Below are 14,202 nucleotides of genomic sequence, written 5' to 3'. Positions count from 1 at the left end.
GCTGTCAGTGTGAACTTATCACCATTATATTTGAAAAACAATTAGCTACAAATTAAGTGCTACCATGGCTTTGCTCTCTGCTTCACTCTTACAAGCCTGTTTATTTCACCATACATATTTACCTGATCTATTAGTATATGTAAGTTTAGACGTTTATGAACAAGATAAAGAACCCTGAGAACCCAGATGCTAATACAATAAGGTCATAATATATAAATCAATGATTAACAGTCAAGAAGGCACTTTGAAAAACAAAATCTTGAACATTAAGTATCAGTCACCTTGGTAATTCATAAAAGTGACAGAAGACAACACTGAGAAATACAAAATATCCAGACATGCTATGGGGGAAAGGAGACCAACAAGACTATGTTGATGATACATGTAGTGCTTGATTTAAACAAAAAAGTAGAAGAACCTAAAGCTGTTTAGTAAACTTCTTAAATGTCTGGTGTGGGGGGAGGTTTTTGCCTTTTTCACTGGACACATGCCCAAGTGATGAAGTCAGCAAACAAAAGCAAAGGGTTCACTGCCATGATTCCTGTATAGCAACATTTAAACAGCATGTGACAGTTTACAAAATGTTTTTCAAACCCGTCATCTAAGAGACATGCTCTCTGGAAAACGCTAAAGCAAAGGAATTCATGCTTAACACAAAGACATGCTCAAAGATCAGTCTGGCAATCTCATGAACCTGGAAGACACTGTTCCTCAGGTTATTTGTGACAATGATTCACTTGGGAAAACACAAAGCATTAAATAAATAAATAGCATAAAGCCAGGGCTCTAGCAATGCCTTTGCAAGAAATTTACAGCTGTCTAGAGTGGTTTCATAAAGTAAAGTATTTTGAGAAAGATTCACAAAAATGAAATAGAGTGGCATAACAATCTTTCAACGCACTACAAAATTGTATGCCATCGTCTCTAATGTGAAAGTGTGGGTTCATTATGCAAGAGAGGGCAAAGGAGCATTGAAATATTAGGACACCCGTATGAGGGGCATTTCATGGCTTCAGAAAAACCTGAAGAAAAAATAAAACTAAAAGAAACACAAAAACATAGGATGTCTTCCAGTCTACAGAGAGTTATTAATTTTTAAAACCTTTTCTATCTTTAATCACAGTGAGAAAATTAGAGCCCAGCTTTCCTAGAAAAGGAAACAGTCCAACAATGACCTTAGGATTCTAAACTTCCCTACCTTTGGGAAAGCGCCAAGATATTCACTTTCTATAAGCTGAAGAACTATTAGTGTTTGGGTACCTCTGGCCTGCATCACAGAACTGCAGTCATATACGCTAAGGCTCTTGAATTTTCCATGAATATTTCCTTTCTTACCTAGAGCTCTGAAATTTGACACATTTTTATATCAACTGGAACTTGAAGTTTTGATGAAAATGAAACTTATTCATTCTCCCTTGTTTCTTTCTGCATTCTATGATATGTAACAAGTGAACTCTTACCTTGTTTCATCCTTGGGTCTGGAGCCATCATCATTCTGTGAAGCACCTTTAACAACATTAAAAGTTGGACAGAAAATGAATTTCAAGAAGTCGTATGCACCTTGTACGTAAAGATGCTTTGTAATCAAAACCATTCATTGTATCTTTCTAGTAACAAAGACTGGGTTCCAACCCTGGGTTGGGAAGATATTCCTGGAGAAGAGCATGGCAACCCATTCCAGTATTCTTGCCAGGAAAACCCCACGGACAGAGGCGCCTGGCAGGCTACGGTCCATGATGTCGTGAAGCACTGGAGATGGCTGAAGAGACTGAGCATGCGTGAGGTAAAAAGAACACGCTGGAATGGAGTTAAAGTCCAACATGATATTTAAAAGGAAAATAAGATAAATGTTCACTTGACTGAGAAGTTTTATCAAAATTGTGCAAATGACTATTTTTTGTCTGTGTGCAAATGATTATTTTGTATAAGAGATGGTAATGAGTCAAGGTATATTACTCACATGCTACTTCTGCCTTGTTTCAGATGTCTTATTTATTTACTTACTTATTTAGCTAGCTAGTTAGCTGCACCAGGTCTTAGCTGCAGTACACGGGAACTTTGAAGATTTTCGCTGTGGCATACAGGTTCTCTAGCTGTGGCATACAAACTCTTAGTTGTGGCTTTGTTGTCCTGTGGTATGTGGCATCTAGTTCCCTGACCAAGGATGGAACCCAGGCCCTCCTCTACTGGGAGTGTGGACTATTAGCCAATGAACCACCACAGAAGTCCCCATTTGCTTGATTCTATCTAATTCAAATGTATTTTAGTCATCTTTTGTATTCCAACTACCTCCCCCTAAAAGTGCTGATTATCAGCAGGATAATGAGAAGATTTTGAAAATAGAAAAATCAGTAATATCTTTCTTATGCAAAGGCCCTGAAAATAGCTTTGAGAACAGAAAAGGCACAAATGGGTCTCAAAGTGACCAAAACAAATGCTACAACAGTCATACTTTCTTCAAGTTTTTTTCATGAAATATCCTTAGGATTCAGTAAGGAACTATGATAGAGAGGCAGAGTACTATAGGTAGGCACAGACTGCAGCAAGAGTAGTACACAGAGAAGTTTAAAAAACTATAAAATGCAAAAAGAACAAGTGTAACAGCCTAGGTCCACTGAATTAAAGAACAACAGTCCCTGAATACAGTCCCGGCTTTCAAAGAGTGAGATCATCACTATACTACTCCAATGAAGTAATGGATTACTTCATTTAAAAGATGCTGAGCCACCACTATATTATTACTATATCATACTTAGCAAGGTGGGCAAGTGTCTCAAGGTTTTATTTTAAAAAATGGTACAGGTGGATAGATAAAATATGGTACATCTATGCAATTTAAAACTATGCAGAAATAAAAAGCAACAGACTATTGAGACATGCTACATCACTGATAAACCTGAAATGACATTATCTACGCTAAGTGAAAGAAGCCTGATACAAAGACTACCTATTGTTATGATTCCATTTATATGAATGTGTCAACTCTGAACCAGTATAACCAATTCAGAAATTTCTTTCTACCTTCATTAACCCCAAAGAACCAATCTGGAAGATATAACCAGGACTACTTTGAAGGTTATGCTATGAAAAAAAGGTCATGAATTAGAAACGAAGTAGGAAGTCTCCCAAAGTAGAAACAGAAGTATAATAGCACCTGATAACCGCAAAATGCTTCATAATGCAGTTTCTAGGTAAAAAGAAAGATCTCTGTCAGACTAATCAAGGAAATCATTAACCTGTGCTTTGTCTCGAAAATCTGTGTTCCAGGTGAAAATACACTTATTAGCAAATAAGGGATGGAAATATCTAAAGGAAATCCACTGAGAGGTGGTTTTATTAAGCATGCTGGCTGTTCAGGGACTAACTCAGGTGCCAAACTTCTTTTAACTACATCTCATATTTATTCCCTTTAACACTAGTAAATCATAAACTATAAAATACATCAACATAAAACAAATTGGTTTTGTCATTATTATAACTCAAAGACAGCTCAGTAAATGTAGCCTACAAAAATGGAAGAGGAATGGCAAACAATGCCAGCTTGTACTGGCTTGTCTAGTACCGTACTAAGGATTTTGAGCCAAATTTAAACTAAATCAGACACTGCTACAGACAGTAAACTATGTCTACCACTGGCACTGGAGAAGGTGTAGCATCAAATGTGTCATATTGACTGCCACTGTTGGCCTACAGAACAGCTACTTTATAAATCAATTCACTCTCAGAGACAACAGTGATTTGGCTTATATTTGGCTAGCTTTTCAACTCTTAATTCCTAATAGAAACAATGTACTAAAAGTTTAAATGAAAAATGTCTCTTTATAAAATGGAAATAAAATAATTTCTTTATGTGAAAAAGAATGGCAGTAATTACAACATACTTTACAGTGGCTAGTTTAAGAAAAGACCCTATATATTTCCCTGGTGGTCCAGTGGCTAAGACTCTGTGCTCCCAATGCAGGGGGCCTGGGTTCAATCACTAGTTAGGGGAACTAGATCCCACATGCCACAACTAAAGATCCTGCATGCCACAATGAAGATCGAAGATCGTGTGCTGCAGCTGGTACTCTGCACAGCCAAATAAATAAAAACGAATTTTTTTTAAATGATTACTTACTTTCTGAACATGCAGTTTCACCATTGGGAACAACTTCAGATTCTAGTTGCAGCCCGTCAAGACAGACTGACAAATCTCCTATTGTCTCTGCTGGTTCTTTGTCACCTACAAGCTGTAAAGTCACAACTACTTCCTCAACTGGAAGAGAATAAAATTACAGAAAATGGTCACTGTTTTTTTTAAGTCATAACTGTTAAAAACATGACTGTCAGAAAATGTATATTTATATGTACACATATTGTTTTAATACCCTTCACCCAAGGTTTCAGGATTTTTCATACCAAAAACATTTTAAAAAATAGAACAAAATTTCCTAGCGCTTAATATCCACAATGTAAGATACTAAATGGGGCTTCCCAGGTGGCTCAGTGAGTGGTAAAGAATCCGCCTGCCAATGCAGGAGACATGAGTTTGATCCCTGCATCAGGAAGATCCCCTGGAAAAGGAAATGGCAACTCACTCCAGTATTCTTTCCTGGGAAATCCCATGGAGAGAGGAGCCAGGCAGGCTATAGTTCATGGGATCACAAGAGAGTTGGACATAGCTTAGTAACTAAACAACAAACAAAAACACTAAATAGCTCAATCATCTCACTTATTATGTTCATTCTCTTCTTCAAAATGAGCCATCAGGACAACTAAGACTACTCAGCAAGGTATGTCTGAATTATATGGAGTGAAAACATAATCTTAATTTTTGTCTTATAAATCCTAAATGAGAAATAAAATTCTTAGAAGTATGCTTTAGATACTCAAGGGATTAAAAGTCTCTTAAAATCATGATATATTAATTAAAATAAGCCATGTTACAAGTTTTTATGTATCTATAGATATCAAAAGAGAGGTACACACATATAATTAAAACCATCTAAAATAAAATCGTCTCTGCTCTATTTCTTTTCCATAATTGAGTATAGCCTTCAATAAATATCTACTAAAAATTTACTTAAAATACTGGATCCAAAATGAATGGCCAAACCAGATATTAAGAATGCATTAAATAGTTCTAGCTTTATCTCTCTATTAATGTTACAACCATGTAAACTTAAAAACAAATAGTGAACAGTCATTTTCTCCACATTTGGCACATGAATTTCTTGCAAAATAACAAAAGCTGAGCTTATTCTTTTTTCACATACATACGTTTCATATTGTTTGACTTTAATGTTTCATAGATATCCAATCCAGCAGTTCCCAACAAAACATCAGATTTCAGTGTCTGGTGACTCCACACACGAAAATGTAATTTACTCACAGGGGTGACAATACTACAAATGAAAACAAAAAAGGTGAAAAAAGTATTTCCTTTAATATCACAATGGAATTCTAAATAAATTACAATTAAAATATCACTGCCTATCTTACAGTTTACAGCCAATACTGCCTGTATTCTATAATCTTATGAAAAGCGTATCTGAATGCTACAGGTTTGCACGGTCATCTTCACGCACTGCTGACCTATAGGGACGATTACATGTATGCATTATCAACAAAAGTAAAAGTGCTCATCATGCTACAAACTGTTGAAAAATAATTTTACTTTAGTAGTACAAAAACCTGAAGCTCCAATACTTTGGCCACCTGGTGCAAAGAACTGACTCATTAGAAAAGACCTGGATGCTGGGAAAGATTAAAGGCAGGAAGAGAAGGGGACGACAGAGGATAAGATGGTTGGATGGCATCACCAATGCGATGGACGTGAGTCTGAGCAAGCTCTGGGAGTTAGTGATAGACAGGGAGGCCTGGCGTGCTATTCACAGGGTCACAAAGAGTCAGACACGACTGAGAGACTGAAAAGAACTGAGTACAAAAAAGTGATTTGTACAAAAAACTAAATTCTTATTTTATGTCAGGTAGTGTGCTGAGCTTAGGATTATTTCATTTAATCTTCAAACTAACCCTGAGGTGAGAATACCTCTTTCATCTTCACATACAGAAGCTGATATTCTGAGAATAAGCAAATTGCCAAATATCACACAGCCAGTTGGTGACAGACTGTAATCTGAACAAAGATCTGTCATTAAAATTTGTATTAAGAATGTTCTCAGTCAGCTACTTAGAGATTTTAGGATTATATTACCCCATGTTTCACACTGCTAGAGGCAAAGTGTCCAGGACAACTGTCAAATAAGGCCATACCTTGCTAAATGCCAATACAGAATAAAAATTTGAATTTGCAATAAGCTGTATAAACACTATTTCAATTAGAAAAACAGAACAATATAAAACCTATAACAGCCCTATGGTTCAAGGCTGTAAGACTTTCCTAACCAAGGACAGAACTCACGCCCCCTGCAGTGGAAGTGCAGAGTCCTAACCACTAGACCACCAAGGACTTCCCAGGGGCAGATATTGTAACCGAAGTAAGAAACTTTCACCTAATCATTGCCCATTTTTGGTACAATGTATTCATTCTCTTTCAAAACTTTCAGATGTTACTTTCAGGAGAACATATAGTAAATATTAAGAGAACATTTCTCTGTTAGTCACCTGAGTAATCACAATGGGGATGGAATAAAAGTTAATAAATTTAATTTTACTTTGAAAGATAAACTCTACCATCAAAGATGGCAGAATATTTCAATTCAACTCGAGACAAGTATGGAAAGCATGCTACCTAACAATGGAAGCTGTGTTAAAATTGCGGGCCAATCTCCTGTAACTTAAAAATTCAGAAGTGTTCCCTCCAAATATCCAGGCTGAAGAGCACTACCATATAGGGCTACAAGGAGAGCTTTTTTTCTTAACTTTTAAACCACTAAGTTCATGTTGCTATCAGCTCAAGAGCCTGAAAGTATATTTATAGTAGGCACAGATAGCAGTTGGTAGAAAATAGATGAGCATTCAGCCTATTATTCTGAACATCTCCAGTCATTATTGGAGCCTGTGGCCTTTTGAAGGTTTGTTTTTTTAAAAAAATGTTACTCATACACTGTTTTAATCTAGATCAAATCTCTAATGGGGCACTAATTAAAAATGAAGTCTAAGAAACACTAATGTTGAAATAAATAGAGATGAGAAACATTAGAATGATACTTCTGAAATTAGGTCTCAAGATCATCTTGGAAAATTCTTAAGTTTCATTTATTTGTTCCAAATCATTATTAAGTACAACAAGATATACTAGAACTTCAAAAATCCATGTTAAAGATTAATGTAGGTATATCCAATTTGTTTTGTCATTTATTAGAAATATTGTTCACAGAGGCATGTATCATGTAAAGAGAAGAGCTTATCATTTCAGGTGTCTCATCTCACCATTTAAAAATAAAACATTTTTAGTAACAGGTTTGTTTTTCTAAGAGGAAAAAATGAACAATTTCAAATGTTAGGGAATGAAAGCAATTTGTCTACATTTGATAAAATAACAACTGGTTATATTTTGAACTATGCTTTAATATATAACATGCTGTATTATTTTAAAATCTATTTGTTGATAAATCATACATTTTCTTCCATTTTAGTAGAAAAAGTTAAAAAATTAACCTACAATTCCCTTCAACCTATTATGCTTTTCTTACCAACATTTAGGGCTTTGTCAATAAGTGCTGAAATTGAGCTATATCCCACTTCTATGAATTTAAGTGATAGATAAAAACAGCAACACACAGACATATGCACAGGAATGTATACTGCACTAACAGCACATCATCAGAAATCAGCTGTATCGGGAACTAGTAAAATTAATCACAGTCCATCCATATTAAACAGTATTATATAGTTATATTAGGGATGTTAGACCTGTATGTACTCACAAAAAAAGAATGTTTGTTTAATATAAAAATAGGGTGATAGAACAAAATGTATAATTTTTTTAAAGAAAAAAAAAAGTGGGTAGGTTTGGTGTGGGCACTGTAATTTTAAAAAACCAAAAATTTAAATTAAAAAAAAAAACACAACATTTTAAAACTAAAATTTAAAATAAAAATTAAATAAGAAAAAATGAAGTGAGTTCCTGATATCCCTCTATTTCCAACCTAAATTAAGGAAAGAGCTGCTAATATTTCTGGGCCCATAACCCTGGGATCCAGAGAAGGCAATGGCAACCCACTCCAGTACTCTTGCCTGGAAATCCTATGGGCGGAGGAGCCTGGTGGGCTGCAGTCCATGGGGTTGCGAAGAGTCAAACACAACTGAGCGACTTCACTTTCACTTTTCACTTTCATGCATTGGAGAAGGAAATGGCAACCTATTCCAGTGTTCTTGCCAGGAGAATCCCAGGGACAGGGGAGCCTGGTGGGCTGCCATCTATGGAGTCACACAAAGTCGGACACGACTGAAGCGACTTAGCAGCAGCAGCAACCCTGGGATCTCTCAGCTACTATTTAGTGGCAACAGAGATACCATCAACAACTAAACGAGAATGCAATGAAAAGGAGAAACTAGGAAAACAAATAATTAAAGAGAAACGAGACTAAAAGAACAACGGGGGTAAAATTAAGAGGGAGGAGGAACGAAAAAAAAGTGAAAAACTTTCTAAAAGCTGCATTTCTGCTGACCTAGTAAACAAAAAACACCACAGAAAATACTTTCAAACCTACACTGTGAGAGGCTGCTTCCATTTGGGACTGTTCGTATTGTTGCATTTTTCTGTCTTCTTTGACTGTCCGTCTACTGTGACTTCCACATAAGGACTTGGCCCAAACCAATTCTTTTTATTCTCTTTAAGCTTTGCTGAAATGACTAAATAAGAGAGAAAATATTTCAGTATTTGAGATGTTAGTCCATCCTTCAAATCAATTTAATTTCACAAAGATTAAACAGAGCATTATTTTTACTCAAGAGAAGCAAAGCAGTTTGTTCTAAAATATTCACAAATTTTATTCACGTATGACCTGTGTATTTCTTACCATCTTATTAAAAAATATAGGACTTCCTCACACCATCCACACAAATTCCCATCAGCAGTATCACCAGTCCCAGAGATCTCGAAGTCAATTAAAAAGTACATTGACAAACTTGGTTAACAAATATGTGAATGCCTACCATCTATCAGATATTATTGTTCTAAACCCTGGACAGAACAGTTTATAATTAGAGATAAGCCCTTGTGATGAAAAACAGCCTAAGGTGGCAGAATATGAGTTGGTAGTAAAGAAGTTTTCTAAGGATACGGTACTTTCAAGCAACCATCTAAACGACAAGGAGCTATCCATGTCAAGATCAAAGGTAGGAAGAAGGGAACATTAAGAAAGAGGTACAAAAGCTTTGATCTAAGAAAAGTAGAGCAAACAGAGAAAAATGGTAAATAAGGTGAGATCACATTTGGCTTTGCAAACCAAGATAAGGAATTTGGGTTTTATTCTAAGCATGCTAGAAAGCCACTGAAGGAAGAGTTACCAACTAAGATTATGTCCAGCATCTCATGTATTACCTTAGCAAGAGCTTCTCACATCCTGAGCCTGAGTTAGTCACCACTGCCATAAAACATAAAACAGCCTTGTCCCAGCCTTGTGTGGAAGGAAGGCACCAAGAGTAGATTCGCATCTGCAACACCCCACAGCTCCCACAGGAGACAACTGACTGGTCCCCTATAAATGAGATGACCACAGCCAAGGAACTATTTTACTACCTGGATATCTACTCTAACAGCAAAGTTCAGAGATGCCAGTGCCTATCAAGACTAACAGGCTATTGCAAGTTGCTAGGAAAGTTTATATAGGAGCTACGCAAGAAGTGCAATATATAGTCCAACACATAGACAATCTGGGCACTCTAGCAGGCACAGTCCCAAGTGGTGGCCCTGAATTCCCCAACTTCACTTTGATCTAATATTTTACTTCTGTCCTTTTACACGTAAGAGACTGCCACAGCCATCTAAGAGACAGTAGGTTAGACTAGGGTGGTGAACATGGATATGGGGAGGAATCAACATTTTCTAATGAGAATCAATAGGATTAGATTACATCAGTGAGCTACGGAAAAGCAGCAAAGATATTTCCTGTGTTTCTGGCATGAGTAACTGGATAGAAGGTGGTATCATTGAATAAGATGGAAAAGATCTAGGAAAGAACAAGTTTGAGGAGGGTGGCATGGGCAGGAAATCAAGTGTATTATAATGAATGTATAAATTTGAGATGCTTGTGAGACATCAAAGTGGAAACACTAAGCAAAATGTCTTTTTCAGACCAGAAAATGCTCAAGTGGGGATCAGACCTTTCTCTGACTAATATGTAGTATAAAGCCCTACTACTTAATACAAAACTTAATTTAATCACAGGATTACCCCAGAAAAATCCCTATTTTTAATACATTTGTGGTCCGAGAAAAAGTGAAACAGCCCATACAATCATGCATAAGTTCATTTTGTTTCAGGGGCTCTTGTGATCCTCTAAAACTGATTAAGCCTAGAACAAAGAGAAATGCAGCTATCCTGAGTGGCTTTTTAGGATTCAAACTTTTGAAAGCTATTTACCACATAATTCCACTCAACCCCACTAGAGCCATTTTAGGAAAGTTTAAATGGGAAAATAAAAAGAGTAAGGGAGACTAACACCAACTGTTAGTGTTTTACTGTGTCTGGCACCTAAATATTATCATTCTGACTCTCACGACTATCCTGCAAGACAGGTATTATCATCTTAATTTTTACACATAAAAAAAGAACAAGATCAATAGAATTTAAAAGTTTATCCAACGGTCACAGCAAAGCTTGGACAGGAGAAATTATGTTAAGTGTTCAAATCTCAAAGTTTAGATTGCACAGAACTTTCATTACAGTCCTAACATTATAAAACAGATCAATGTACTACTTCCTAAAATTTAAATTCCCAAGGTAAATTAAAAGACTATGAACTATAAACTAGAAGAAAATGAATCAGAAAAATGTCAGTATCATCTGTTACCTACACCTAAAGGCCTCTAACCACTGTCTATTTTTACTCTCACTTCTCCAATCCAATTCCTCATAGCTACTAGAATTGTTCCTAGAACAGAGGTGACCATGTCAATACTTTTCAACTCCCTAATGCCTGAAAAATGAAGTTCAAATTCTTCTGGGGCATCTTACATTGCTTACTATGCACTTTTACAGCCTCTTGCTATACAAAATCCCACACAGGCCCCTGGTGTTCTAACCACTCTTACCAGTTTGCTGTCCCTCACAAGGACCATGTACTTTGACGGCTCATATGTGCTACTTCCCTCCACTGATAATGATCCTTTTTCCTTTTCATCCAACACAATTCTACTTCCTGAGTTGTCTTTAATCTCTTCTCTTTGAAGGGTTCTTTAAATCTAACAAGTCAAAATCATTCTATGCTTGCACAGCATTTTCTTATTTATATATGGCTCCTGTCGCTTTTCATTCAGTCTTAGTTCTTAGTTTTTACTTATTTAACTCAACCTGCAATCCCCTTCATGGGAAGGTATACCAAGTGTGTATATTTAAACTTCCTCTCCAATATGAAATAAAAGTTTTGACAATTTAAGTATAAAGAAAGTATAAATAAATAAATAAATGTAAAGAAAGTAAAAGTGAATCCTTGGGTTATTCAACTTATTTTGGGAATCAGAAGGCTGTAAGGAACAAGGTAAAACAAATAAGGGTGCTGAGATCAAGTTATGATTAGCAATATGATGAACTGATAGGAGATAAAACCAGTTATGCAAGGATTGCCCTCTGTGGTCAGAAGTCATGAGAGGCCACAAGAGGCCTCTGTAGCAGAACTATGGTTTGTCTGGGCAGAACTGGATAAACTCTCGACTTTAAAGTATGAAGGACCCTCCTGGTCTCTAAGCATTGAGAGCTAAATATATGGTATTCTAGTAAATCTGGAAAAATACAGTAATGTTTAATTTCAATTTTTAAGAACTGAAATAAGATGGTTTCTCTTCCTCAAATGATGAGCTCTGAGTAAGGACTGAGACTAAGAAATTTCTAGGAAATACCAAAGTACTTATTCTGCCCATGTAAGTATAATAGCTGAAGTTAAGTGCAGAACATAATTAAACAGGAAATGGCTAAAGATAGGGGAGGATGTAAGAAAACAGACATGTCCAAGGTAAAGGAACAGGCCACAGAATTAGAGATAAAGAATAAAGAATGATCCAGGAAATCAACTTATTCTGGGAATTGGAAGGCTATAAAGACAAGGTTAAAACAAACAAGGGTGCTGAGATCAAGTTATGATTAGCAATATGATAAACTCTCAAAAACATTTAAGAGTAAGTAGGTATTTCTGATTTCCTGCTGTAATTTTTGTAACTATCTGATAAATTACAAAAGGATCTGCCCAACACAAGGATCAATACAGGTATATTCAATACCCAACAAAAGTGTTAAGAAATCACTTCAATGCCAACAGAAGTTCCCAAGGGGATGCCTCATATAGTACCTTGATCAATGAAAGCGTAGCACAAAAGCCACCTTTGTACTCCAGTTCAAATTAGAATAACAAAATGGCTATTCATGTTATTTCTATAAATTAAGAGTCAAATCATAAAAAGTATGACTAATGAACTGGCATGATTTTAAAGTTTAAGGTGTAAATGTGTAAATATAAGACATCAGGAAATAATTACAATTAAATTTAGTGAACATTCATCACCTCATATAGATACAAAATTAAAGAAATAGAAAAGGAATTTTTTTCCTTGTGAGAACTCGATCACTTGTGATGAGGTATACTTTATGTAAATTCTGAAAAAGAAAAGCAAGGCTGCCTTTCCCTTGATGTTCCTATAAAGAATTATGTGAAATTAAAACACATCAAGTTCTCTAAACAATCTATTTATCAACATAGTATCAATTTATGAATTAATTTTTTAAAACTCTTGCTACAACTTATACAAGTTTTTATTAAAACTTATTATAAGGTGTCATTTCTCTAATAAATTTTCTACTTGCCCTCATCTGTTAAGGAAAAGCCATTAGCAAATGTATATACTGTAAACAAATTATGTATGTACGCATGTAATGTATGCATGACAGAAAGAGTTAAAGAAATAAATCTGAGCAGAACCCCAGAGTAACATTTTAACTTTTGACACTAAATTTCCCTACCAGTCTTTTACAGCAGCTTTCTAAAACACCAATCCACTGCTCTTTGTTAAAAACGCTGGTTACTTCCCAGCTCCCTTAGCAATGACTTTTTTTGGCAGCCTTGACTCATGTCAAGGAGATGACCCATCCCATGCATTCTCACAGGTCCCTGCTCTGCAGCAGCGGCTTTCAGGGATGTCGAGGGCAGCCTTGGCATTTCCCTCCTTCGGGCCATTTGCTCTGTCATGTTCATTCCTGAAAGATCCTTTTATACCTTTCTACTTTTTAAATAGTAGCAATGCTTCAAGCACCACTTTCTTTCATGGCAACTCTAGTCAAATACTACCCCTTTTTCCTGACCAAAGTCATTATCACTTGCCATTACCATATACCAGGGCATATATTTCATACTTGCATATTTATGCCTTTCTTGAATTTTAGAAGTGTTGAGGCAGCTTACCAAAATAAAATAATAAACAAAAAATTCAAATACTGCAGCTAATCCATTAACACAGAATAAAAAATACAATGTCAATTAAAGTGACTTGAGGGAAAAAAACTTTGTTCTGAGGTTTCTAGCACCAAAAGCAAAGTAAATAGTGAATTACAAAGGACACTTGATTGTAGTCAACTTGGCACTCTACTGTTTATTATCTGATGTTCTCCATATCTGCCATATCTAATGATGTCTTTGCTAAATATATAAATTTTATCTATAATTCACAGTGCCTGTTTTTGTTAAAATGCTTTTGCCCTATACTTGTACATTCTCAGAAATTTTAGACTCAAGATTAAAAGCTTATAAATGGCTAAGAATTATGTCTTCTTGAGGCACATTTAGGTATTAAGTGTTTTTCTTCCCATGACAGTCACAATAGCAAAGATAGATAGCTTATGCAAAGAAAAGTTGAAACGAATATAACTTAAATCTTGTTGCTCAGATGGTAAGGAATCTGCCCACAATGCAGGAGACCCAGCCAGGTTCGATCCCTGGGTCAGAAAGATCCCCTGGAGAAGAGAATGACTACCCATTCCAGTATTCTTGCCTGGAGAATTCCATGAACAGAGGAGCCTGGTGGGCTATAGTCCATGGGATCGAAAAG

At 35.9% G+C, this 14,202-nt stretch overlaps 1 protein-coding gene across 4 annotated transcripts in view; it reads right to left on the bottom strand.

The window, feature by feature from the left end:
- Positions 1-14,202, bottom strand: part of ITCH (itchy E3 ubiquitin protein ligase) — a 99,908-nt gene that overhangs the window by 51,068 nt on the left and 34,638 nt on the right. For all 4 annotated transcript variants that reach the window (XM_069548373.1, XM_069548372.1, XM_069548371.1 and 1 more), the window contains 4 exons: positions 8,658-8,799; positions 5,260-5,384; positions 4,118-4,255; positions 1,461-1,506 (listed from right to left, as the gene is read on the bottom strand). In XM_069548373.1, the coding sequence (XP_069404474.1) occupies positions 1,461-1,506; positions 4,118-4,255; positions 5,260-5,384; positions 8,658-8,799 (451 nt within the window). The remainder of the gene's footprint in view (positions 1-1,460; positions 1,507-4,117; positions 4,256-5,259; positions 5,385-8,657; positions 8,800-14,202) is intronic.

Source organism: Ovis canadensis, chromosome 13, assembly GCF_042477335.2.
Source record: "Ovis canadensis isolate MfBH-ARS-UI-01 breed Bighorn chromosome 13, ARS-UI_OviCan_v2, whole genome shotgun sequence".
Lineage (NCBI taxonomy): Eukaryota > Metazoa > Chordata > Mammalia > Artiodactyla > Bovidae > Ovis > Ovis canadensis.
The sequence above is the reverse complement of the archived record's forward strand: the minus strand, read 5'-3'. Positions and strand labels throughout refer to the sequence as shown.